The sequence below is a fragment of the Heloderma suspectum genome, chromosome 5 (genome assembly GCF_057233095.1).
Source record: "Heloderma suspectum isolate Gila_16-S chromosome 5, 16-S_ref, whole genome shotgun sequence".
Classification (NCBI taxonomy): domain Eukaryota; kingdom Metazoa; phylum Chordata; class Lepidosauria; order Squamata; family Helodermatidae; genus Heloderma; species Heloderma suspectum.
The window spans coordinates 121505534-121532575 of NC_139462.1; the positions used below are offsets into that span (position 1 = coordinate 121505534).

Genomic DNA, 27042 nt, shown 5'->3' on the forward strand with positions numbered 1-27042 from the left:
TCCAAACCACTTTCAACTTCTAGAAATCACTTGACGCTATTATAAAGCAAGATCATGGATCCCTTCAAAAACCGCTTACTACATGATCCAGTGTTTACTCCTTCAAATCTATCTATTGCTCAGCTTTACTTGTATCATGTCACCCTGTGGAGCAAATGGCAGCTCGGTGGAGGCACTTTAGATCTGGAAAGGCATGCGGGGGGAGGGTTAAACACCCCATCGCTAAATAGTTTCCTTGATCAAATTAGCGGGCATGCACGCGTACACACACATGTGCACATACGCACTGCCTTAATTACAAAACCATCCACGGGCTCTCAGAAATGTCACATTTTTGTTCTTGACTTCAAAAAGACCCGTGTGTTCACTTTTCTGATGGATTTTCCCTGACCTTATAGAAAAAGTATAAGATATATCAAGCTGAAAATCTAGTTTTATTACACTAATCACTCTTTTACAAATCCTAGCACACATATGCCCAACAGGGTCCTTTGGAATGATACAGAGAGAAAGCTACCAGAAGAGCTGAGAGAGGAAGAGAGCAAAACCATGGTGTTATTATTTCACTTGATACAGACACCTTTTCATTTGGCAAACACACCCAAGGACTGGCCAGGGCAGTTTCACTTTTCCTTGGGTTTTGCTTTGCTGGAACCAGGCAAGCAATGACTTACGAAAACAGTACAGAAGGAAAGATAATCCCTAGTCATAATATGTCAGACAAGCTCTATGCCCTGGGAGAATCGCAGCCTAATGAGTCTTCTTGGTTTTAAAACACCACATCTTGAAAGGGTAACAGTAGTTTTAGTAGAGTTGTTTTTTGTTTTGTCTTCTTTTTTTAGAAAAAGCATCTGAGTAGCATTGTTGGGCCACGATATACACTGAGAAGATGGGAGTTTACTTCTGTCCTCATCTAGAGATGATTATCATTCTTTTGTCTCTTCTTTTATTGATAATTTTTCATGAGGGCGAATGAGGCCAGAGGTACAAGGGAAAGTGCAGCAATATAGGGGGAGAGGCTCTCTCAGATCTATTTATTGCATAGTAGATCCGCGGTACACAGTCTGTTGCTTATGTCGGTGGTGAAAAGAACTTGCTAAGGGAAGCAGCAACGGCCGGCGTGCTGTGGCTAGCTTGTGCAGGAAGATCTGCGCAGTCATTCCTGTATGAAAGGCGCACAGGCATTCCGAGAACCGGGTCGCGGTTATCCATCCCCGTTCACCGGGCTGAAGTATTTACCAGGACTGGAGAAGATACAAGGGGCGGCGTTTGGCGGGTAGACCAGAGGGCGCGAAGCGGTCGCGGCAGGCAGCAAAAGGTGTCGAAGGAGACGCTGCCGCCTCTGCCCAGGGCCGGGAAGGCGGCAGCCGGCGCAGTGGTGCGGCTCCAGGGGGGCGGCGGCGGGAAAGGCCACTGTCTTTTGCGCGTATTCCGGTGGTTCTGGAACCAGACCTTCACCTGGATCTCGGTGAGCTGCAGGGCGTCGGCCAGGCCGGCCCGCTCGGCGCTCCTCAGGTAGCGCTTCAGGTCGAAGGTGGCTTCCAGCCGGAGGACATGGCTCTGGGAGAAGATCGTCCGGCTCGTCGTCTTGGCGGCAGCGGCTGGCACCAGCCGCGTGCTGGGCTTGCCGCATCTGTGGGCCAGGCCTCGCCGGGAGAGCTCCGGGGCCGGCCTGCAGCGCCCCTCCTCGCGCCCCGGAAGCGCCGCGCCCCTCGCCCCGCTCTCTGGCAGCACGCGCCGCTCTGGCCCTGCGGGGGAGACGGAAAGGTGGCGTGAGCACGCGGGCCGCTCCGGGCGGGCGGGAGAGAGGCCGCAACACCGAACGAGCTGGCAGCGGGGGAGCCGATCATTCGGCGGGCCGGCCGACGACCGCGGGGCCAAGGGACAGAGCTCGGACTGGATATGCGGCCGGGCGGCAAGACTGGCTGGTGCATGAAACACTTGCCGGGCTCCCCTGAGAGCCCGCCACCACCCCGGGCAACTTCCCCGTCACGGCCACGGTCTTTCCAAGCGCTCCCCTGGGCAGCCCCCTCCCTCCACGGCCGCATCAGCGAACTAATACAGGTCCTGCCATTTAAGCACCGCGTCAGCAGGGGAAATAGATGGCGACGGGACAGAACAGTTCTCTGCTCATGCTCAGGGGCCCTCTGCTCCCACCCCAACGCCTCCTTGTCCGCCTGCGAAATCCGCAACAGAAACAGCGCTGGAGTGGTCGCCGGGTTCCCGTCCTTCCCGCTGCTCCTCTTCCGCCTCCCTGCAGGAGCACCTCTGGCCAGGCTTCTGCTTCAGGAGGCCGTCGATGGCGAAGGGCAGCTCTTCGTGCTCCAGCGGCCTCAGGCCCTGCTCTGTCGCGGCGGCCTCCGACGGTTGGTGTTCCAAAGCCGCCGCCTCTCCGCCGCCGGGCTGCACGTCTTTCCCAGCAAATGGGGCAGGAGCCTGGGCGGCGGCGGCGCCCGAGCAACTGCGGCGAGAAGGCAGCTGCCAGGCGGCAGGGATGGCGGTGGCACGGATTGGCGGTCGGAAAGGGAGAGTCAGGGGGCGGGACAAGCTGGGGGGGAATCGGCGGTAGGAGCGTCCGAGGGAGGGAAGGAGAGACGGAAAGTGGCGCCTGGATCTGGCGGGCACCTGGGGCGGGGGCTGCTGGAGGGAAGCGACGCCCGAGAGCGCCCCCCCCACTCTCTTGATCAGAGAGAGAAAGGAGATGGAGGGGGTGGCAACAGAGCAGGCGGCGGGCAGCCGGACGGCTTCGAGACCAGCGAGGTGGAAAACGTTTGCTTTGAACGCCTTTTGTTTTCTACCCCGTCCTTTGAAGAAAACTTCCAGGGCTGATGAATCGAGGAAATGTTGGCGACCTTTTAGTGGCTAGGAGGACAGGGGCAGTGCCGGGCCAAAGGCCCCAGTTCTCGTGGCAAGCTGGCACCCGCGGCAGGAGAGGGAGGCCTTATCGGCTGAGGGAGGGGATCGTGGGAGATCTCAGCTGGAGAATCGTGCTCGGAGGAAGGCGCGTCGGAGGCAGCACGCGTCTCAGACGAAGAAGGCGCGCACGCGCGCACTCCCCTGGGAAATCTGGCACGCGGTTTGGAACGCTAAGAAAAAAATACGTGGTGCTGGAGGATGGGAGTTCAAGGTCCCGGGGAGATCAGCCCCGAGAAAAGACGATGCGGGGCCAGCGCCGGGACTCACCCAACAGCACACCTTGGCCCAAGAGCCGGCCCGCTCCTGTTCGGCGATGAAGCCTGCGTGGAACGACCTTCGCAGGCTCCTGTGGAGCAGGAGGGCTGTTTGTCTTTACGTCGAGGGCCTCATCCGTACCTTCGTGGGGGACCTCCGAGGCCGGGCCAGCGGGGGGGCGAGACCAAAGCTGCGAGTGGGTACGAGCAAGGCCACGCGCCCACAGCGCGTGCGCACACATCGATCCGCGCGCGCGCACCCTCGCGAAACAGCGAAGCCTCACGCGGCGGTTGTCCTGCTAACCAACCAGAGCTGAGCAGGCCACAGACGCAGCCAAGCTTGCGCAGAAGGCCTTCTGGGTCCCGCGTGCCCATGGCCTTCAGTGGGAGTGCAAATCCCGGTATCCCGCTATTGTGGATCGGGCGGCCCGCGAGAGAAGGAAGCTTCGTTGTCATGCGTCATTGGACAGTGCCCGGTATGCCTTGGAAACCCTCATTTTCTTCCCAGAGCCTGGAGAGAGCAGGGTGCGAGGGGATCCTGAGATCCACCTTTCCAGGGGTCCAGAAAACGAGCTCGGGGGTCCCATTCCCACTTGCTGAGCTGTTTGGAGGGAGGGGCTTCCTTGCAGTCCAATGTGTCTTGCAGTCCAACGAGCAAGAACGCGAACCACCCGACCCCACCATACCTGACCCAGAAAAGCCCCCAGCAAACGGGGGAAGAGGAGGCCCGGGCTCACGAGCACTAGGCTTTCTGGGGCACCAGCACTCCTCACGGAAGGCCTGGTGTGTCGGCGTGCGCCCGCTCGTGCAGTCGAGCAGGGATGGCGGACCACTAGAACTAGAGCGCAGGTCTAGTTCTTGACTCGCAATATTCTGCGCACAGTTCCCCAGCTGCAATTCGCTCGTTTGAATTGCCCGGGTCATGCCTGGCGTTTGGCCGCCTTCTCCCAGCTGCAAATGAGCCCTACCGGGGTGGGCGATTAAGTTTAAAGCAGATTAGAAGACCGTGATCACACAGCCAGCCATTCCCAGCGGGGTGGCTGTGGTAGGCTGATGCAGCAAAAGCAGCAAAGACCAACGAAACGCGGTGGCAACGAGAGATGTGTTCGCCTTTAAGGTGTCGGAAGACTCGTGGCTTATATTGGAATTGCTGACCACCTATAAAAGATAAATTGAGCACGAGTTGGCCTGCCCTGAAATGAGCGCATCGTTAGACCTGGAGCATCCATTATGGAAAAGGCTGTTCTTTGAACGGGGAAACGAGAACAGAATACGATTTCGTGCACAGACTGATCGGCACACACCGCCCTGCCATTTTCTCCATGGACTTGCAATATAGCAATCTGTCTAAGGCACACTTCCCTGGGGTTGATGCCCCGTTGAACGAAGAGGCTCGCGTTATTTTCTCTGTGCTGTTTAGTGGCGCTGGCCTAGGATCGGGGGAGAGAGAGAGAGAAGATAAAAGATGGGGCACTGGCAGAGAAAGCGTCGGCATCTGATTGTTTAAGGAGTTAAATCCTTTATAATGCGGTGAGAAATTTTAGAGGAGAACACAGAATGCCAATAGAACATTGGCATTTTATTGACAATAAAACAAGCAACAGAATTGCTTGTTTTAGACCTCAGGGTGCGTTCCCACCCTGATCTGATCTTTATCCTCCTCCCTAAATCGAACGTTAGACAGTCATCGGGGTGGGGGAGTTTAAGCAGCTTGCTTAGTGCCGTGCTAACTAGTGGTGAGGTTAGGTGACTTTTAAGTCCCAGTTTTTTTAGGGAGAAGACCCCAAGTCAGTCGTCTTCTGGCTGTTTGACTACTTCTGCAGCCCATCGATGCAGCCCTGGGAGGCGAGGCTTCAGGGCGATCTGAGGAGCACCGTGGTGTGCAATACTATAGTCAAAGCCCATTTCCTGCTTTAAAAGGGATCCCTTTAGGAAAAGAACACAAGGGGCGTTCTTTTCCTGAATAGGGCGGCTTTCTGGAGGTTGGAAACGTTTTTAAAAAGCTCACTTCAGTTGTTTTAGTAGTCCTTGCCAATCTGGAATGTGTCTTCACGCTGTTGGATCGCACAGTTTGCAAAATACAATCGAAATGCATATCTGTGCTGCCAAGTTACTTCTAAACTGAGATTTGTTCTTGGGGTGGTTCTTGAACTTTTTTTTTTCTAAATTGGAGCCTCGGGTGGAGGAACCCAGGCTGTAAGACACAGATTTTACGTTTCAGGTCTTTCACAACTGTTCATGGATTTATGGATGAGCTCAAGTCCTCCATCTGAAATCATTCAGGTTTGGGTTTGAAGCTGGCTGTTGTTTTGGGGGAGAAACCCTGCCCCCCTTTTAAAAATCCCCTATGACAACGTTCTGACTAAGCAAAGAAAGGACCTGACTATTTTTGCAGTGCTCCTAGAGTTAACACTGCATTGTCCAAACAACCCTAAGCACACTGGCTGCAATCCTGCGCCTAGACAGGATGCTTAAATCCCATTGAAGTCAACGGGATTTAAGCACCATGTGGGCAGGACTGTAGTCGTTGTGGGGAGGCAAATTCGGCTGAAATCGTGGGGCGCTCAGTGCCGAGTTAACACGTGTTTCGGATGGGGTGGAAGGCTGGCTCTTTGAGTCTCCCCTTCTGCTCCTGATGGGCAGCTCTATCAAAACCAGTTCTCAGCAGAGGTCGGAGCAATGCCGAAAGTTCAAACAAGACAACGTGTAAAGGGTAAATACTAAATACATCTCATTGCAAAAGCGGTGGAGTGTCTTGCCTGGGGTATGGGGCACCAATCCATTTCAAGATAACGAGGAATCCTGCCTCCTGGGCGACAAGCAGCAGACTTCAAGGAGTCAAGCGGTTAAGTGGAAGAGTATCCCCCGCCTAACTCGGGTGGCGAGCTGACCACTAGCCTTCACACCCAGATCTTGGTCCAGCTATCTCACACGCGCACCGTCATGTCATTCACCTTGACACGGAGCTTGTTTCATTTATTATGTATTACATTTCTATACCGCCCAATAGCCGAAGCTCTTGTATCCAACCTTACTCTCACTTAAACCCCATTCATGTCAATGCGTCTAATCTAAATTGGACTAAGGTTGGGTGCAACTCTCTGTCATCTCCTTAACCGATTTTAGAGGCGAACAGGAAAGAGGGCGAACGCTCGGGGCTCTTGTTTGTTGCCGGGGCACCTCTCGTAGCTCTAGTCTGTCCATACGCGGATGCACAGCCCGGGGCGCGCGAGCGAGCGGGCCTCAGCCACCGGCGGCCGAACCTGCCCGCGGTTACGGGGCGGGAGGCAAAAGCACGCTGGTTTAGAAGTGGGCCCCGCTGGACGTGGAGGGATTGACTTCTGCGCAAAGCGAGTCCCAGCGTATCCGGCGGGGCCCTCTCCTAAGCAAGCGTGCCTAGGCCTCCAGCCTCAGCCTCGTAGGTGCTGCCGCTACTACCAACCGAGAGCTTTCGCCGCCGCCGCCCTCCGCTCTCGAGGGGCTGGAGTGAACCTTCCGGGGGGCGGGAGGGGGCACGCCCGGCTGTGCCCAGCGAGTCATTTGGCCCTGAAGCGGGCCTTGGCGGCCGAAGTCGCCTCTCCTGCCAAACAAATGTTGCGGATGCGCGTTTCTTAGGGCGTAATCCTATCCAAGTTTAGACAGAAAAAAGTCCGACAACTCCCAGCATTCCCCAGCCACCTGTGCCGCTTCGGGGGCTTTGCTGGGAAGCAGACTACAAATACGCGGAAGAAACGGGAAGAGTTCCACAAACAAGCGATTCGTCTCGGGGCTGGGCTGGGTGCAGCCGTCGAAACGATTTTTATTTTAATAGATTCTTATTTGAGGTTTTTATTTAAAAGATCGAGCTCTTGCACGTGCTTCATTTCCTTTCAGTGGAGTATGCCTCCAAGTAAGGCTGCGATTCGGATTAAGTAGCGCTTATTCTCGTGTAAATATGGTTTAGACCGGACCAAGATTCCTTGATGCATCTGAAACGGCGATCGCAGCCAAGCAAACCACTGACTGACTGGGCTGTTCACAGGCTGCATTTGGTCCCCACGCAGATTTTCCTGCCCTTCGTTGACACTGGCATCGTTTGCCTAAAAGAGGACTTCTTGTCATCAACACAGTTCAGTTGTGTCGATGTTGTTTGCAAGACAGCTTTCCACAACATCCGTGCTTTTTAGGAAATAAATAGCGTTGAAATAAAATTCAGTCCGACTTCCAAGAGGAAGGGATGTTGAGCATCCGGTGCTTCGCCTCTAGCGCGACATCCCCACCCATCCCACAATGCTGGCTTTATCAACTTCCTCTCTCTCCCCGCACTCCTGGTCCCACAGTTTCTGTGTCTGAAGCCAGTCAGGTCCTTCATTCAAGAGTAGGCATTTGTTCCCTGTCTTGAGCGCTGAATTGGCTTGAGTCAGTCTTGAGTCAGTCATGACCCGGTGGTTGCAGAGGAGGAACCTTTCCTTTTTCCTTGAGTGCTGAATTGTGGAAAGGTGATGTATGTGGCTAAATGGCCGCCGCCGAGGTTCCTACTTCCTTTCGGTGCTCTTGGGAGTAGTCGGGACCCATTAGAAATGAAAGGAGGTCTGCATTTCCGTCCCCTCTGCCCATTAGTTTGCCGTAGGATTTAGAAGTCCCATCTTTAACACCCCTTTAAAGGCCACTATGCCCACCAACATCTTGAAGTGCAGGAGCTCACCATGGCAGCCTCCATGTCTCCCAAGGAGAATCCACAGCCAGGCCTCCAGAAGATGATTGACTAGATAGATAGATGAGAGCCACTGTATAGTGGTCAGGAGTGTTGGACTGGGGTTCCGGAGATCAGGGTTCTAGTTCCAACTCAGCCATGGGCCAGTCACTGACTCTCAGACTAACCTACCTCACAGGGTTATTGTGAGGATAAAATGGAGAGAAAGAGGAACATGCAAGGTGCCTTGGATTCCTTGCAAGAGAAAAATACGCAGGATATGAACGTATTGCTAAATAAATAAAATAAAATACTGTGTTTTGTTATTTATATTCAAAGCATCTAACACTCTAGTTTAAAAGTCCATCTTAAAACACAGACGTCCAAAACAAACACTAATAAAACATCACAGGTTAACTGATAATGACTGCAATCCTAAGCATTGTTACTTGGGAGTAAGCTCGATTGAACTTAGTGGCGCTAGCTTCTGACTGCATAGGTTTAACTTGTAATACACTTTGACGTTAGGGAAGATACTGCCAGCTGAAATGCAACCTTTCACTTTTAATTAAACATGCAAACTATTTTGCAAAGAAGTGTTACCATTTAAACTGCTAGTGTGAAGTAGGAACCACATCAAAGAAAAGGAATGAAGTATCCAACTTCTGCTTTATTCTTTTCCTCATTCTCTGACTTCCTCTACCTTAATCTATCACAAATAATAATCTTGAAAGCCTCAGTATCACCTCATTCCCTTGCCAGAGTAAGGAGAATCCCTAAAATATCTTGGTGTTCCACAGATGACTTCAACCTTTCTGCTCTACAAATCATCCTGGAGCAAATCATCCCGGAGCTGTGTCCACCCACGCATCCCCTTACCAGGCAACATAGCACTTTCCTAGAGATCCTTGAGATCTAAGAGATGTTATTTTCATTACAGGAGACTGGAATGCTAAACAACAAAGAGAGATCCTTGCAGGTTTTTGCCTAGTTTGGTTTTAATCTCATAGGCACATATTATTCATTGAATATTCCAACGCTCTTACTTGGAAATGGAGGTGTCTTGAAACCTTTTGGATGTGCTTCCATGGAAATACTCTTAGGATTGGGATGTTAAGAACCCCCACTTGTGAAGTTATCCTCTTTTCGTTTCCAAAACTACCGACATGACAGAAGCAACATGGATATTTCCCACTCCATCAAAAATACTTCAGTGAAGTTCGGTATGATTGTGTGGGGTGGGATGGGGGGAGGGTGTTGTTTAACTTAAAGGATAACTATAGAAGTACAAAAGGGGGTTACAGAGCATTATTAACTTCTTGCTGATTTTTAAAAATTCTCACAAGATTGGTGGGGTAGTTGTCTTCATACTTCTGTAGCTAAACTAGGATGCAGTCTTAAACACCTGGGGGTAAGTCCCATTAAAGCAAGTGGGACTTACTTCTGAGTAGTAAGCATTACACTGAATGCTTTCTGCAGTGCTAAATTCTGTATGAATCTTTACAAAAGGGCTTCATGGCAGAGTTCAACAGGGACATCACATCCTCCTCTCCTCGCTCTTTTATAATTAATCTTAAATTGCTTCCGTGCCTACCATTTCTCTTTGTTGGGTTCAAGTGAGCCCACCCACAATGCTAGTTTCCTGAATCCTTTCGGAACCGTGGACACAACATCAAGGAGCCTTTGGATCTTTTTGCCCACGTTCAGAGTTTTGAAGCCTAAACCAACGATCTGCCCCATTCACTGTCAGAATTTTGTTGAGTAAGTATACCTTCCAAAAGGAATAATAGCTGGTAGTATCTGGCCAATACAGCAATATCCAGCCACTTCCTTGTCCCTACTGACAGTTATTCACCATGCACTGCAACTACAGAAGTGTTCCTCCCTACCCCCTCCCTGCTTCACCTACATTACTTCAGTAATTTAGGCTGCAATCCTATGTACAAATATTTGGGAGTAAACTCCATTGGATTAAATGGGTCTTTCTTCCAAGTAAACACACATAGGACTGGAAAACAGACAGCCCTTACAATATCTTTATTGAATTTTACAATCCATGTTTTGGGTTTTGTTTTTTAAATAGATGCATTAGGGGGTTTCCCCCTCCTGTACTTTCAAGGAAACATCACTACAAATGTCACTTGTCCTTTAAGTGATGTAAATCCTTTAGTCTTAAAAGCTGATGTGCATGGTGTTCTTTTGGATATTCCAGTGCCTTCAGGATTCATAAAGCAAAACTGAAAACTCAAACTTTCAGGGTCAGGAGCAGAAGATACTGGATGGTTACTTGGAAGTAAATCCCCTGAGTCCATGGGGCTTATCCTTATGTGTATGGATAGGACTGCAGTCCTGAAACACAACCGTCAGCATATTTACTCAGAAATAAGGTCCTTTGAATTCAGTGGGACTTATTTCCCAGTAAATATGTTCAGGATTCTGTCATTAGAGTAGTAACTACAGATGGTTTCAACTCCTTTTGGAAAACCCTTTTAAAAGGAGAAGCCAAAATGATAAATTTCAAAATTAGAATACATGAACAAACGTTTATTAAAATAATCAGAATGCCTTAACAAAAAAAAAAAACAGCAAGAAGACATTTTTTTAAAAAATCTTGCCTATTCATTTGGAGCTGCCAGTTTATTTCCTAAACAGGAGATTTAGAACAATTACCCCCAAGGAATCGCATTTTCTAGGGAGGAGAAAGAGCATGGGGGAGATAGGTCAGACACATCAAGAGAATGAGGAATTCCTCCTGGGTTGATACGCATGCAGCCAAGTGTCATCTGTGTCACTCTCGCATAACGAGTGAGCAGAGATTTTTTGGAAAAGCTATTATGGTGGAATTAAGCTAGTTTTCTGTGCTCTTTTGGATATGTGTAAACACAAGGATCAAGTGGGGAGAGGAGGTCAGCGCAGGAGTCTCACTGGAACAAAAGACTCACATTGACCTGGGACTTGCAACCTATTTTACTGGGAAGTAAATCCCACTTAGTTCAGCGGGATTTACTTCCTAGGTGTGCCTAATACTGTGCTCTGAAGGATGAGCTGCTGCTCTGGATCCCACCTTCAGTGCAATCCGTTCTCCTTTGGTGGTGGTGCAATAACACCAAATGTGTTCCACCATCAGTCTCACAGTGCTGGAAGGCACAGCTGCAGAACCACTTAGGGCCATTCCTAATAGGTGCAGGCAAGACAGATGAGTAATATATACCTCCTATTTTATAAACAATATTTCAGACCACATGATAGTTAACCGATGGAATGTCCTGGCTTTGCCACCAGCTACAATGCTTTCAATATCCTATGCTGATATAAGTCCCATTGAGTTCAATGGGATTTACTCCTAGGTAGGTGTGTATTGCTGCCCAAGACATTTTTTTCTGTGTCAGTCCACAGTACTTCAAGACATATGTACCAAAATGAGTGGGCATTTTCATATAAGAATGCACTATGGGTATGCAGTTAAAAACAGGTTTAAATAGTGAATTATGACCTCCTCGTTTAAATACACTATTTAAAATGCTAACTGAAATATCAACAAAATAATTTTTGTGTAATTGGCATCTCTCCATGTAGATTGATCCTATAGCCAATAATTCATATTTAGAAGCCAAACAAGTAAAGAATTTGAGAAGCTGCATTTATACAAAACATTCCCTTCAAGCTTTATGGGCAAGCTGTATCCCTGTTCCATTATTAATGGCTATTTCAGCATCTAACCAGAAATGGTTATTTTGTTCCAAATATAAATTAGATATTAAAAAATAGTAAACTCTTTTTAAAATGTGGAGAAAGGGCCAGCAACCCCTAAAAAATCCAAGATCTACTAGGCAAATAGCTGTGAGCTAACAGGCTAAATTATATTTGAGTTAATTCTACATGAATACCTATGATCAAAGGTTGATCTTTCACCAAACGTGACTATCTAGATATCCTTCTTTCTTTACTCTATTAAAATTGTTACAACAAACTGCTGGACTTTAGGATTAATTTTGTGACTAGGTGTTACTTTTAGAAATGTTTAGGCAGAGAAAAAGGTTATTTAAAGAAACATAGTTTAAGCATGCATAATACTTCATATAACAACCACCTTACAGTCGCTAAAGACATCAACTGAAGTTTTACTCTAAAACGTTGTGAAATGGATAGGTCATCGAGCATTCCAGCTTTCCACAGGAAACAAATGTATTCTATGACTGAGGGAAATCAAAATAATTGGCTAATAGGGAAATTGTTCTTCATGAAATATTTAAACAGAAGTAGGTTATAAGATGACATCATTGTTATGGGATGTTCTAACAGAGTGCCCTGAAACAGTGGCTGAAGAATGCAAATAATTATCTAGAGTTTCAAAATATTTTGCAGCATAAATTAACGTTAATTGAATAATTACATGCTTGATATTTGTTGGCTTCTTTTAAAGAGACATACAGTACCTAACACAGAAAATGAACTCAAGTAGGAATTCAAAACCTAAAATATCACAGCAAAAAGAAACCTGCAGATATTTTCTTATTTGCATTAAAACAGCCCAGATTTCAATAATTATTTGTAAAGTGGAAAATAAACGTCTTTACTAGGAATAACTTCAATTTAATTTAAAGGGGGAGGAAATGACAATCGTGTTAAATGTAGACCGCCTTATACCTTTCCTGGAAATGAAACCGTAAGTTTCTCGAAATCCTCTTCATCATATGACAAGGCAATAACCTGTGAGAGATAGTCGGCATGGGGGAGTAGGACAGGGTCTCTAACATGGTGGGTAGAAAAGTAAAAATCTTTACATTCTTTTCTTGGTCAAGGTACTTAATTAAGATCGCCTCAATTAAGAAATACCGGGAGATCAGGAGATTTCCCATAACCGAAATGTAAGGGGAGCGTCTAGTGCCTCGAGTATGGCTGGCGTTTCCCCACAGTTTCTGGAAAGAACGCTTGCTTTGGCTACCTGGTATAATTAGAGACGTCCGAGTAAGACCAGCAGTCCGATGACTTTTCTCTTCTTTTTCCGCCCGAAAATAGGTTTATTGCACCGGTAAGACAGTCCAAAGCATGACATCAAGTCGGATGGAGAGCGAGGGGGGCGCGGTGAGCGGGCCGGAGGGGACCGGGCGCCTCGGCGTCAGACGAGTCCTGCCACTTGCGACCTCAGAAGCGGCGCCGCCGCCGCCGCCGCCGCCGGGAAGGCGGCCAAGGGGTAGGTGACGCCGCCGGAGACGCCCGCCAGCGGCGGCGAGCCGTGCGGTGGCGGCAAGGGGAAGCAGCCCAGCGGGGCACCCGCCAGCGCGGCCTCGTGGTAGAGGACGGGCACGCGGACCAGCCGCTGGGCCGCGGCGGCGGCGCGCGGGAGGGCGGCGGCGGCCTCCAAGTCCGCGGCCAGCTGCCTCTTCCACTTGTTGCGGCGGTTCTGGAACCAGATCTTCACCTGTGTCTCGGTGAGGCGGAGAGAGGCGGCCAGGCCGGCCCGCTCGGCGCTGCTCAGGTAGCGCTTCACGTCGAAGGTGGACTCCAGCTGGAAGACCTGGCTGCGGCTGAAGACCGTGCGCGTCTTCTTCTTGCGCCCGCCCGCCCGCGCCGCGCCCTCCTCCCCGCGCGCCGCCGCCTCCTCCGGGCCGCCGCGCGCCGCCGCCCGTTCGGCAGGGCTCAGCGCCGCGGCCGGTTCCTCGTAGCCTCCCGCCGCCGCCGCCGCCTTCTCGTCCTCGGCGATCTCCGGGGAGTCTCTGTCGCTGGCTGGAGGGGGGGGGGGAGCGAGAAAGAGAGACGCGGGCATGTTTCTTCTGCAAGCCAAGTCTCCCGGGCGCCGCCCTCTTATCCGCCACCCGCCCCGCCTGCCCCGCTCAGGTAGCGAGGATTATGCTGCTGAACTTACGCCCCCCCCCCCCCCGATTTGGGCTTCCAGTTGAACCCCAATGATAATTCAGGGGACTGAGAGGTAATGGGCATTTTGGAGCCACAGGACGGTCCTTATTGGTCCCGTTGTTGGCGCTGCTTTTGTCGCCTCATTTTGTGCTGCAGAATCTCCTCGCGGTCTTCCAGGCACCCACTTACGCCTGAACGGGAAAGACGATGTGGGACGCGAAGCCCAAGGAACAGCTGGTTATGCCAGCCTCTAGAGCGTTTGAATGGATACCTGAAAGCATCCATTAAAACCAACGCCTCATAACTCAAAGTAGACCTGCTTAGGATTCACATGCCAAGGACTGAAAATCAGGACTCATCCTGAGGGGGATGGGGGGCGGGGAGTGTTTTGCCTCCGGCGAGAGTGAAAAGTGCAGAAAATGAGCTATAGGACACGGGGACAAAGATACATTAAAATAGGGGGAGCTGGAAAATAAATAGACCGTAAAAAACCAAATAAGTTGCCAGGTAATCCCGCTACGGGTGGCACTCTCAAAATTTTCCCAAAGTCCCTCTTGCGGTTTAAATCTCTCTGTTTGAAATAAAACAAAGCCACTTTAAAACAAAACCAGAAACAAAGGAAACCTCGGGTTCACAATTCATTTCAACCAAAACATTTGGATTAAAGTAGATTCCCTCCCATTAATTGTACTTGTGGTTGCGTCAAACCGACCCTAACCACTTTGTCTGGAAGTCAGTTCTTTTCTGGGGACCTGCTTCAAAGTTAGGTGTTTATAAACTCTCTTCAACTCCAAGCCCTGGAGTTTAACTGGCTTGTGTGGACTGACCTACACTCAGGACTGGAGACTGAGGAAAGATATTAACTGTTTCGAATCAATGTATATATTCGAATTTTCATATATTTTCACACGGTTTATAAAACCCGTTTATATTTTCAGAAAAGGGAAACGGCTTCATGTTTCCAGAACCAAGATGTGGTTGTTAAACATTTAAAGATAAATATTACTTCTTTCACCCAGAAGGCCTTAATGTTGTCTTCTCAGCAAACACACACGGACGTGAAAACTCAAGGATAGGAATGGCTCGCTGACAGCTGTACATTTAATTATAATTTTCTGCACTAGAAATGGTGATGCGGTGATGAAAAAGAAGGAAGAAAAGTTGCATCTCCCTTTGCACAACCAGAGAGGTCCACGACTCTCTCAGGTATTTGGGCACTAGACAGATGTGGAGATTCACATCTGGATGGATATATATATATATATATATATTCCGGCCCTGAGAGTCTAGGGATTCAGAATAGGTTTTATTTGGGCCGAAATGCGATGTTCGGGGCCGCCCGTAGCTGTCTAGAACCTAACTGGGTTTCCTGGGAGAGAGTTCCGGCGGCAACTAAAGCCCTCCCCCCTCCCCCCCCCCCGGCTAGAGCACGTCGATCTCTGCTACTCAGAAACGCTCTGCTGCAATGCCGCCGGCCCCGCACCAGGGATTCATCCTGGCACCTGGGGAGGGGACGGGCCTGGCGTGCTCTTTGGCCTCTGGCTGTGGGTGCAGCACAGCCATGCGGCGGCTGTCTCGCTAGCTGAAGGGCGCGCAGGGCGCGCAAAGGGGCTCCAGGATGCCACGCAGGCGGCAGCTGCCGCGATCCTCGACGGCTGGGACTTACTTTCCGGACTGGCGCACCCAATGAAAGCCACGTGCGCTCTTCTGTACCAGTCCACAGTGCTGTCTCGGAGAGGATAGCCGCGCAGACCGAGCCCGAAGTGGGAGACCTGACACTGGCAGCAGGCGATGGAGCAATGGCTGCCAGCAAACCCGCTCTGCCCCCGCGTCTCTTCGTGGTCGCCCTCGGGGCTGTCCGGCTTCTTCTCGTCCTTGGCTTTGGCTCCCAACAAATTCGCGATGAAGAAAGAGGACACCCGGGCGGAGGTGGAATGGGCGCTTTCTGTGGCTTCGTCCGGCATCATCGAAAGCAGGCGAGAGCCAGAGGTGCCGCTGCTGCTGCCGCTATCCAGGCAGCCTCCAAGGCGGTCGCCTCCTTCTGCTTAGTCCAGCGCAGCCTCACTGGGCAAGGAAAGGTATTTTTTACGGAGTAATCATTCCAGATCGCCCTCTGCCATCATTTCCTGTAAGGGCAGCGTGAAGGGAAGCCTCCGTCGGAGGTGCCAGATTCTGCGCGAAAACGATCGGGAGGAAATAAAAATGTCAGGGGAGTCAAGCGCTTTGCGAGCGAGGAGCAGTCCTCCGATTGGACGAGCAGAGCGGCAAATGGGATCACTTCGGGAAGAGCAGGGCGCGGAAGAGCGGGCCCGCCAGACAGCGCGCCGCCCCGGGGCTCGCCGCTCCGCCACTCGCCTGCTTTTCTTTTTTAGGTCAATCGGGGAGCAAATCAGAACGCAGAAAGCAAGACTCTCTGGCCGCTACTCCTGGAGAAAGGAGGAAGGCCAGAATCTGGGTCTCCCATTGGTCAGCCTAAAGTGAGGGGACAGAGAAGACAACCAATCACGCCCTCCGCCGTGGAAGGATGCCGAGGGCAAGAAATTCACAATAGGCGCAGCCCTTGAAGCTCCTCCTTTAAACTCCTTCTGTGGACCTGTTCTGCTCCACGAGCACCAGCCCCGGACTACAGGAGAGAGGACTGCTCTTCCATCAAGCCTCCGTGGAGCCCCGCAGACGTTAGGCAGCATTCCTCAGGCAGGCCATCCGATGTGGAAGGTAGGAACGTGGCCCTGGAGCGGGCATTTCAGGTCCTCGGGCCCCGCGCACCGCTTTCTGCCTCAGGCTTGTCCGCCTGTATGTGCATTTCACACTTGTGCATGAAGCGGAGAGGCGGGATCCGGAAATGCAGGAGCAATGGCCAAGGTTCCCACTGCGCCGAAGTTCCAAGTCTTCTCCGTCACCGGCCCGGAACTCCACGCGCTGTTTTAAACCCGCTTCCGTCAGTCGAAATGGAGCATCCAGCAACTGGCTGGAGAGACTGCAGCGGGGCTCTGAAGCCAACCGCCTGAATCTGAAGCTGGCTGCCCGTTTGGGGGCATTCTGGAGGCACTTCCACCACGGCGAGAGCCGCGAAGCTTTCCAGCAGCAGTCTCGGTCAGCAGAGACAGGGCGTGGCCCGTAAAACCAAAAAGGAGCACCCGCTATAAACTTGAGCTTTGATCGCGCCCCGATCAGCAGAAGACCGTCCAGCGGTGAGACGAGTTGAACAGGAGTCCCAGCTACAACCTACTCAGACTGTGCCAAGGTAGCAGGGGGGAGATCCAAAATCTCTGAACGGCCAGTGGGACAATCTGCTGAAAGCCCAGCCCTTTCGCTTACTGGGTAGCTCGGATTGCCAGTCCTTGCTCTCTCTTGAGCAGAGCACGGGGTGGCTCTGGGTGCTGCTTTCCGAGAGGATGCCGTACTTGGTGTCTCTCCATTTGCTCACAGGTGGACCAGGCTGGGGAAAACCTCCTACCTTCCAGTAGGTAAGTGAACTGATGCAGAACGGGCCAGCTGGTGCTGAAGCACTGACAGAGCTGTCTGTTTCCTTCCCAGCCAGATGCTTCTACATAACAAAGGAGAGAAACCCTGAAGATTTCTTGTCAACTTTCTCCCAGGCTTCTGCTGGCCTGGAGGGAAGACCACTGCCCCTTCATTGCACATTTTGACAGACGCCCTTAACACTGAACACAGTGTATTCTGAACAGGCCAGACCTCACTTTAAAACCTGTTTTTCTACCCTGCAGTGCTTTAACGTTCCTTTTCTGGGTTGCACTAGTGTTACTGAAAGGCGTTTTATAGGGGTCTTGGTTGGTCAAGCATTGTTGGTAGCTGCAATGGAAGTCTGCCTGTGAGAATAAGGGGACTTACTTCTGAGTAAACATGAGGTTGTGCCGCGTATAGGTAATATTTTTGCATCATCTGCTCAGCTAATTTCCTTGTAACTCCCACCTCTTGGCCATTAAAGCGTGCCTTGCAGTGGCACAGTGCAGGCACTGCAGCACCAGAAGACTGATGTGCTGTTATTTGAAGAATCCCCTTTGAACCTTATTTGACACCCTTCATACTCCACTGGCAGCAGATGAGAGGAGCAGAGGGGCAGAATCTGAGATTGTATTTCCGTCTAAAATTTAATGGCACTTTCAATGCTTCAATAAAGATGCAAAAACATTTAAAACATGGCTAACTCATTCCATGTGTCAGTACAAAATTATGTTACATCTAAAAAAGAAACTATCCATGTTTTAAACGTTAACATGAACAGGCATGAGATTAACTGGCACAGAACAACAACAACCAACTGACAAACTCTAATACGCATTTATTAATATCATTTTGTCAGTCTCATCTGCAGACTGTGGCTTAAAAATCCATACAAACAGTTTTTAACCCCACGGATATTTGGTTTAACTGGTTTGTAGAATGGGCTTCAGATAAGATTTGTTTAGCTTACCAACGTTTTCATCCCCTATTATTTTTCTAGATATATCTGTGATTTATTGATGTGCCATTATTTATTCACAATATTTCTTTAAACATTCAGAACAATAGGGATGCCAACATAGAGAGAAATAAGCACACCAGCACATTTACCAACTCAATTGCTGAATGTAATATTTCACACTAAATTATTGCTTTGTTCCATTATCTTCAGTGGAACTTTGTTTCAAACTTATGTAGGTATTTTCCGCTTTTCCACATTTGTTCTGAAGCAGTGACAAATCACGTTATAAGAATTCCCTTTGCCATGAAGTAATTTCCCAGCCCTGAACATAATTATTTGGAAATAAATTCTAGTGCAATGAATTTGGAATCTCAAGCAGTTAAACAAAGTGTGGATTTCAATTTCAAAGACATCTATTTAGTTCAGGGATATCCCCCTCACACCCTTGAGAAGTCACTTAGAAGATGCATTGTGGTGTTTCTCCATCCCTTCTTCAACTTGCATGTGAAGTCCTGCCTTGACCTCTGGAAAGAAGAGATTGTCTCTGTCCCATTTCAAAAGAGAAAATGGCCTTGAATTTGGTGGTGTGTGTCCTTTCCCCTCCTGCTCTTTGTTTAGGCACCTAAGAATGAGGGAACGAAAGTACCCTGGGTAGTCAGAAAGTGATTAGTCACAAGTCATGGACATATAAAATGCAAAGGCAGCCGTGCTGGCCAAAATGAAAATTCCAAAAGACAATTCACAAAATCCATGCCACTGTAATACCTTTATTAGGGCAACCCAAAGGTCACAAAATACTGAACAACCTTTTGAGTTCTCCAGAATTCATCAGGCAAGATGGCAAACAAAGCAAAAAGCAGGAGCAGGGAGGTAGAGTGCCTGTTCAAGCCAGGCCAGGGAGTCTACATTTTGTGACAGCCTTAAGAAGTAAAGTCAGAGGAACCTGCAGACATTCACATTAGGCTCTGCTAGGTACAGAGATGGTTTCAGGTTGTACCTGGGACCCTCCCAAGGGCTTCTGGAAAGAACAAACAAATAATGGTTGAAATTTTTTTGAACCATTTTTTAAGATATAAATCCAGCTGTTACTCAAAAACCATCCCCATCCTTAGGCAAAACACAGGTTAGTGGGCAGATGGAAAACAGAAGTAGAGAGAAATTAGACAATTTCATATTAACAAAGCTTTGACCTCAAGAATACCAAATTCAGCCTTTCAACAGCAACATCCTATATTGAAGGAAGATGATCTTATACGACCTGATGGTGGGACTCTATTCTCTGAAGGTACTGCGTCTTAGCAGTAAGCCTACCCAATTTGGCTTCTCTGTTGACTTTTTTAAAAAAAACTAGTACACCAGAGGTGGTGAGCCTCCACCCCTCAGACATTCTCTGTCAGACCCACAGAGCTTTGGCTTCCTCTGTGGGCTCCACCCCCTGCCCATGCCAGACCCCCAGGATTCTGGGAACCAAAGATTGGAGATAAACAGGATCTGCCTTAGTGTGCCTCAGGTCCTTCCAATTGGGAGCATGAGTGGCATGCTGAGTGTTTTGCCAACACTGCGTCCTCCCCAATGGGGGAAAGCATGTCATGGACAAAGCATCAAAGTAATCTCAGCAGCATCCGTGGCTGGAGCAACGTGATCTTGGCTGGGAATGCTTAGCCATTTCGGGGCAGTTCACACAATGTGACAGCCCACCATAGGTGAGTCAACCCATGGTGAGGCTGTGGGGTGTATATGGCCACTATTTTGAATATGCAACCCTGCTTGGGAGTTGTGTTATGTGAACCAGGAAGCATGGCTTATGCGAGGGTTAAACAACCCTCACATAACCCAAACTCACCGGGTTCACACCACACAACAATCCCTGAGCAGAGTTGGACATGCAACCTGGCATCCACGGGTGTCATGGCTCATTGTGGGTTAAATAACCCACCACAAGTTGTGGCATGTCATCCAAACCTCGTCCCTGTCTTGTGCCATGCCTTTCCCCATTGGGGAGGACATGATGCGGGCAAATGGCCCCAGGCTCGACTGGGCAGCTCACACTGTGCTTTCCCCATCTGGGATGATGTGGTGTGAGTGAAGCATCCCAGATGAGCAAGACATCATCCAGCCCATGGAGGGCTGGGTGGTGGGTCATTTAAAATGATCTCTAGCTTTGCTAATATAATAACCATCTAGTTGCTCTCAACTTCTGTTTCCCACCTATCAAGGACATGTGTGTTTCATCTAAGTAAGGAGATTGGCATTCTCAGAGTAGAGAAGGGGACATTTGGGAAATTTTGGAGGTGGGGGGAGATTCCCTGAAAGTTTGGGGCCCTCTTACTTTTGGTGGCAGTAGCGGTTCCTTTCATTTTTTACCTCTTTAATTTTTGTTCACATCACCACCTATTTTGGCAACAGCAGTACTCTTCCTGACAGCCACAGACCTTCTGTTGTTTTGAGTCTACTTCATGACATAGTGACATCACAGGGACACTCTGGGGTGAAGAAAATGGTGGCTGGAAACCATAAAAGGAAAAAGAAAAGAGGAACTGCCACTGCCATTGAAGCTAAGGGCCTCCAAAAAAGCAACCATGTTTCACTTAATTTTACTCTTTATGACCCCCTGCTGCCACCCACTACACACACACACACACGCGCGCGCGCGCACACACACACACACGCACACACACGCACACCTCAGAGCTAATGGTCCTATTAAACAACTTTTGGTTGAGAAACAATGTTTATATTTTGTAAGCCACTTTCAGCATAGTTTTGAAGAGAGAGAGCAAGATACAAATCCCAAAATGAAAGAAATTAAGAAAGAAAAGAAATCATGTTCTGCTGGTTACAAAATTCTCAAGGTTTTTGATTCCAAGTATCCATAAGACAGGATTTTAAGGTGGCAGTATCAATGATTATCATCAGAGTCACCTGAGAGGACCTGCTATGACAACTCTAGCAATGTTTGTAGATGCTGATGGTATAAGCTTAAATACATAAAACAAGGTAGTAAAAATCTGCTGCTATATTTAGAGTGGATCAATAAAAGGGACCAGTGGGTTAGATAAACAATACTTGTAAGAGAAAAAGTTATAATCCATGTTGAAGCAACACATTTTCTGCCACTCGATTGCCAGAAAAACAATCTAAGAGGAAAACAATTTCTTGAACACTAAATAGACATATGAAATGAAAAATGTGACATGGTTTGAGCATTCCAGTGTCCATTTTTTCTGTGTATTTCTGCATAACAAAGAACTTACATCTTAACTTAATTGGTCCACACTGGAAAAAAAGGGAAGTATGAATTGGTAACGTGTAACACAGTGCCATCTAAAGGAGAACATCAGCAGCTCAATCAGAAGGAATTCTATATGAATAAATGAGCACAGTTATTGATGGCATTTTGTCAAACCAGGTTAAGGGTTGTTTATTGATATGTACACCTCAATATAAGCTGCAATATAGTTAAACCACCAGAAGATGGTTCATAAGTGCCAGTCCAACTTCATCATAGGGCGCCCAAGGAACCCTGCTGTCCTGAAGGAAGCCTCCTACAATGCCTGTGAGAGCATTACCCAGAATGTCTTTTTATGGGGCTCCTCCATCCACCCTGTGGTGGTGCCTTGTTACTGAATGTGCTCTTCCAGACATATCTACAAACCTGCACATAATCTCAAGGTAAACATTTGTCAAGGGACCTTTTAACTTTGGCAAAACAGAGCATCTGACAGGAGGAACCCAATGACTCACATACACACTGGCTTCTTCAAGAACAGGGGAATTTATTAAACACAGGCAAGAATTTAAAATGCATACTCATTAATTTGGGAAATTAACTTCGTAGAGCAGTCATAACTCAAGACAAACCAAACATACACAAGCATGCCAGAAAACCCTCAGCAGATGTGGAGAGAACAAGAAAGTTGGGAAATTAGCTTAGTTCTATCAGCAGCTGAATCCAAGGGCTCCAGAGCTTAAAGGTCGGCCACAGAATGTATGAACAGACTGCACTGATCTGGGATGGGATTGTGAATATGAGGAGGTTGAAAGGTGGGGATTAAGTAAATCAGAATCCCTAACACTCTTGCGGAGGAAAAATCAAAGTTTGGGATGAGTCTGTAAGGGCGGGGAGGAAAGAAAGGGTTTCAGGGAGGGCTGTCCTACCAAGGAGTGGTGTGCTTAGGCTAGTCGTGAGGCGTGGTCATAGGGATTTGGGGTAGGAAGTGACCTAAAGCACAAAACACATTGACTCCAATTTGCAGGGCTTTGTGTGCCTCCCCTTGCTTCCTCTTCCAGGAATTTACTATGCAGAACAGAGCTCAAAACACATTGTGTAGCAAGACAACTTCTCCAGGAAAATTTGTCCTGATAGCAATGGACTGAAGTGGAAACAAGGGGTGAGCTTGCTCAAAGAAAACAGAAGTCCTGGCCACAGTTCTTTGCACTAGTGGTGGTACTGGTGGCCAATCCGACTAGTGGGGCAGAGGGGGAGCAGTCTCTGGGATCCCCAGCAGCCAGCAACCCATACCAGAGACAAACAGGGGCGCATGAACTTTAAGATCAGGAGTATAAAGGAGGGATTCATACAGCCCCACAAAAGTACTCCTTTGGACCCACATTTTGCTGTTCTAGGAACAAGTGCCATTGCAAACAGGATCATGTGACTTAAAACTCATGGCTGTAAAACAGAGGGGGGAATCCACAGACCACACAAATAATATCTTCTTCTTCTTCTTCCTGATACTCTAAGCCACAACATAGAAAAGCAGGCTTTGGAACCCAGCAGTGACCCATTGCGAAAGAGGACACAGAGCAAACTCTCCAGAACTTCAGTCAGGAATTTTTCCAGCCCTGCCTAGAGATAGTGATGTACAGATTTTGTGAAATCAATTCTATCTGTGATTCATGGATTGTGTCAGGCATCTCTCATTTCATTGTCTGTTCATTGACAGAAGGGGGGGCTGGGAGGGAAGGGATGTACAAAAAATTATTACCTGATTGCAAATGCACATTTGTGCAAGTGCGCTTTTGCACTAATGCGCATTGGCACAAATTGCTCCCAGAAGTTAAAAAAATGGCCCATAAATCCGCAGAATCTATGTGACTTGGAAAAAGACAGCCTGTTGCAGAACCCACAGGACGGATTGAAAGAAATCCAAACTCCTTTGAATCTACTGCAGATTTCTCCGACATCACTACCTGGAGATGCCAGGAACAGAAACTTCTGCATGCAAAGCACATGTTGCACCACTGAGCTATAAATAGCCCCTCTCCTTTTTAACGCCCTTTAGCCATCCTGTAATACTTAGATTGAGGCTGGTTAAAAAGGTTTAAGGTAAGTCAGTGTATCTCTCCCTACACCAATTTCATATGAGTATTCTGAGGAACAAGTCTTCTATGTATCTCTGTTGAGCTCATTTTACAGAACATAGTGCAGGATAAAAGACAATTATACTTCCCTAAGGAATGGCCCCATCTCTATTGAAATGAAAAGTGAATGAACAACAGCTGTTCAGTTGCAGTTACTAATTTATTTTGAGCATAATGATCTTTTAAACAAAATTCAGAATTTCAGATTTGTGAAGCCAAGCTAACTTTCTTTAATGAGGCATATGAGGAAAGCATTGCAAAACATACCAGAAGGATCCAATTTGAGTGTAGTGTAGTGGCTAGAGTGATGGACTAGGAGTCAGGAGACTGGGGTTCTAGTCCTCACTCAGCCATGAGGCTCAGTGGGTGACTTTGGGCCAGTCAGACTCTCAGCCCAACCTACCTCATTGTTGTGAGGATAAAATGGAGTGGAGGAGGATTATGTATGCCACTTTGGGTTCCTTAAGGAGGAAAAAAGGCGGGATATAAATGTAATAAAACAAATAAATTTGAAGTTCCATTATTAATGAATAGAGGAGGAAAAGAACGTAATTCTCAAAGTGCTATTCACAAGCTTATAGCATGTTATACACTTTAATTGCTGAAAAGAGCATTGAATTTTTAAACCATTAAATGCTACCACAGTATATTTCTCCTCCCAGTATTAAAAAGCAACAACTTTAGGCTAACTTTGCAGCACTGTTTTTTAAATTCCCTATCCCTACTCCCAACCTGATGGCTTTTTCAACACTTTGCCCCAACCCCTCCTACTCATTGTCCCTCCTCTGTCTTACTCCTGCAGCACTAAGCATCAGAGGGGATTTAGACTGCAGTCTCAACATACACATTCACCACAGCAGTCTGAGCTGCAGCTGAGTAAAAGCTATACCTGAGGAGGCCACTACCCACCAACTCCTCAACACCCCCCTGAAGAAACAAAGCTAGGTGAACATTCTTTTGAAGCAATCTGATTAACTGCTAGACATGCACAAAGGGTGCCTTATCGGGTGTGACATAAAATGATAATGACAACAATTCTCTACTAAGAAGTAGCATAAAAATCCATTTTATGCATCTCAGTTCAGAAGTAAAAGGGCTGCATTACTCAGGAGCAAGCAAGGGCAGCAAGTTCTGTGAGCATATAGGCAAAATCCACCTCTTTCCATGTTATAATAATGATAATGATAATAATGAGAGCCCGACAACATAGAAAAGCAGTCTTTCATTAATTTCTCCAGACTCCCAACCCAAAGAAAGTGAAGTTTTAAAACCCACATTAGGCCAAATGAGTTACTTGAAGCCAGACAGCAAGCCCACAGAGAAAAAGGGGTTTTAAGGCTGCAATCCTATATGTACTTACCTGGAAGTAAGCCCCACTGAACTCAATGGAAGTTACTTCTCAGTAGACACACATAGCAGTGCAACATAAATGAATTAATTGGGGACCACTTGCCTATTTTTTTAAAGCTACATTGCCAGTTTTGGAGGAGCTGGCCCTCCAGGAAGGAGTGATTGTTACAATAGTTGCATGCACATGCACCATTGCTTGAAATGATGCTGCCAGACCAGGAGCCCCTTCCTAGTCCCTGCAGCACAGCAGCAGCACAGCAGCAGCCTGCATGATCACACTGAGCAAGCAAGCATGCTGTAAGTCACACTGACTGATGCCTGGTAATGGGGGAAGAAAGAGGGGGGAAGAGGGAGGAGGGAAGCCATAGTTCGGTGCCCTACCTGTCTCTGCCGACTGGCTGTGCCTGTAGACTAGTTGACAGGGGAAGGCAGAACTAAGTGGCTGGAGCTCTGACCAAATAAAGTCCAAAAGTAGGTCAAATGTCTACATCCACACAGTATGGAAAAGAGGGTACAGAGGACAAGGCTATAATTTGTATAACCACCTCCGGAAAATAAGATAGAATTGCAAAGATACTTCTCCCTGGGTCTGCATGATCTGCTCCTGTAGCTAAAGTTTACAGTACACTGAAACTCCTGGGTCTCAGCTAGGGATGGCAGAGAAATCCACCACGGACTCCAATGAGGTCGGATTCTTTAGAATCCAGCCCCCCCAGAGTCCGTGGTGGAACGGACTACTCCCCCCCGCCACCCCACAAAATTCTCCCCGGACAGACCCTACCTGCCGCCAGCCGGTCTAGGTCTGTCTACTGCCCCGGTCTGTGGATGCAAATGGCGTCCGGCGTAACAGACGCCGTTTGCGTCCCTGCTCTTTGCCATGATAGGCTACGTAAATCCAGCCTCATTGGAGTCCGTGGTGGATTTCCCTGCCATCCCTAGCTGAGACCCAGGAGTTTCAGTGTACCGTAAACTTTAGCTACAGGAGCAGATCATGCAGACCCAGGGAGAAGTATCTTTGCAATTCTATCTTATTTTCCGGAGGTGGTTATACAAATTATAGCCTTGTCCTCTGCACCCTCTTTTCCATATTCATTGTGGAGCAGAGCCAGCCAGGGAGGATTCCGGGGGGAGGGAGGGATCGCCTCCCCCCCTCCGCAGACACCCCAGACTGGAACGGTGAGTGGGGCTCGTACACCCCTAGTCTCAGCTAGGGAAGTCAGAGGACTATGGATGGGGGTGGAGGTCGATCAGCTTTCATTGGTTTGATCCCCTGGACTCTTCTTTGTTTTTTGCCAGCGGATGCAGAACAAGTTGGGCCAGCTAGTGGAATTTCCATTTTTAAAAAAAGCGTTAAAAAATTGTGCAAATTTCAGCTGTGATTTGTGCATATTTGCATACTTTGTGCAAATTACAGCCACAATTTCTGCAAATTATGCAGATTTGTGCCCGTGATTTGTGCAAATCTATATTTGCGCAAATTACACCCAAGACCAAAAAAATGCGTTAAAAATCCCCAGAACTCAGGGAAACTGCACAGCTTGACTCACAAAAGTAAGCCAAATTGGGCGCACTGTGGAAGTCTGGTGAGCTTAAAAAGGGCCAGACTTCCCAGTGACAGACATCTCTAGTCTCAGCAGGTGAAGGAAAAATACGTCCATTTAAAAAGGGGTTGAAGCAGATCTCAACCTACAGTGAAGTGAGACTCTAAGTTGCCAGGCTTGGATGAGACTGGGCAAAAAGTAATGGAGATGCAACAGAACCATGGTATCCTGTGCCTTTGTCTCTCTCTGGGGTTGACTGGCAGACCCATTATGCAAGACTATTTTGCTGTCGCTTCTCCTGCTTTGGCTTTAGCAAATATTTCTTTTAAGTGTCAACATCCTTAAGTCGCCTGTTCTCTTAGAGCCTACAGTGCGTTCCCAATGCCAAGCAGCCTGCTAACAGCCTGATGGCATTCATCACATTCCCCATGACTGCCCCTCCCTGCATGCCTGTCATCCATCCCCCACCCTGTGTCAATAAAGTGGTTGCACAGGGCCAGGAAGGTGCAAACCAGCTGCCCAAGGGGTCTGTGGATAGAGGCTGCATCAGTTCCGGGCTGTGGGGCCAGGAAGTGGGTTCATGTGAGGGCGCAGAGACATGGGCTGATGGTTGGTGTGCAAGACCGCAGCATCACAGGGAGGGAGTCATGGTAAGGTGGAGGG

The 27042-nt window shown here is 48.5% G+C and overlaps 2 protein-coding genes and 1 long non-coding RNA gene across 5 annotated transcripts in view; all 3 read right to left on the bottom strand.

Moving 5' to 3' along the window:
• Window positions 1-420: 420 nt before the first annotated feature.
• On the bottom strand, window positions 421-5902 carry LOC146344340 (uncharacterized). Of its 2 annotated transcripts, none has more exons than XM_084860360.1 (2): window positions 3196-5902; window positions 421-1748 (listed from the first exon to the last, which is right to left on the bottom strand). In XM_084860360.1, the coding sequence occupies exons 1-2, from the start codon at window positions 3410-3412 to the stop codon at window positions 1219-1221; spliced, it is 747 nt and encodes a 248-aa protein (XP_084716486.1). In that variant the 5' UTR covers window positions 3413-5902; the 3' UTR covers window positions 421-1218. The 2 variants fall into 2 exon arrangements, with proteins under 2 accessions (XP_084716486.1, XP_084716485.1); XM_084860359.1 differs by having other exon boundaries at window positions 3184-5902.
• Window positions 5903-12961: 7059 nt separating this feature from the next.
• Window positions 12962-15665, bottom strand: LOC146344341 (homeobox protein HMX1-like). Its single transcript, XM_084860361.1, has 2 exons — window positions 15365-15665; window positions 12962-13569 (listed from the first exon to the last, which is right to left on the bottom strand). Exons 1-2 carry the CDS (start codon window positions 15663-15665, stop codon window positions 12962-12964), a joined length of 909 nt encoding a protein of 302 aa, XP_084716487.1.
• Window positions 15666-17982: 2317 nt separating this feature from the next.
• The window catches only part of LOC146344342 (uncharacterized), a 34992-nt gene continuing 25932 nt past the window's right edge, over window positions 17983-27042 (bottom strand). For both annotated transcript variants that reach the window (XR_014792610.1, XR_014792609.1), the window contains exon 3: window positions 17983-18746. This is a non-coding gene — a long non-coding RNA (uncharacterized LOC146344342). The remainder of the gene's footprint in view (window positions 18747-27042) is intronic.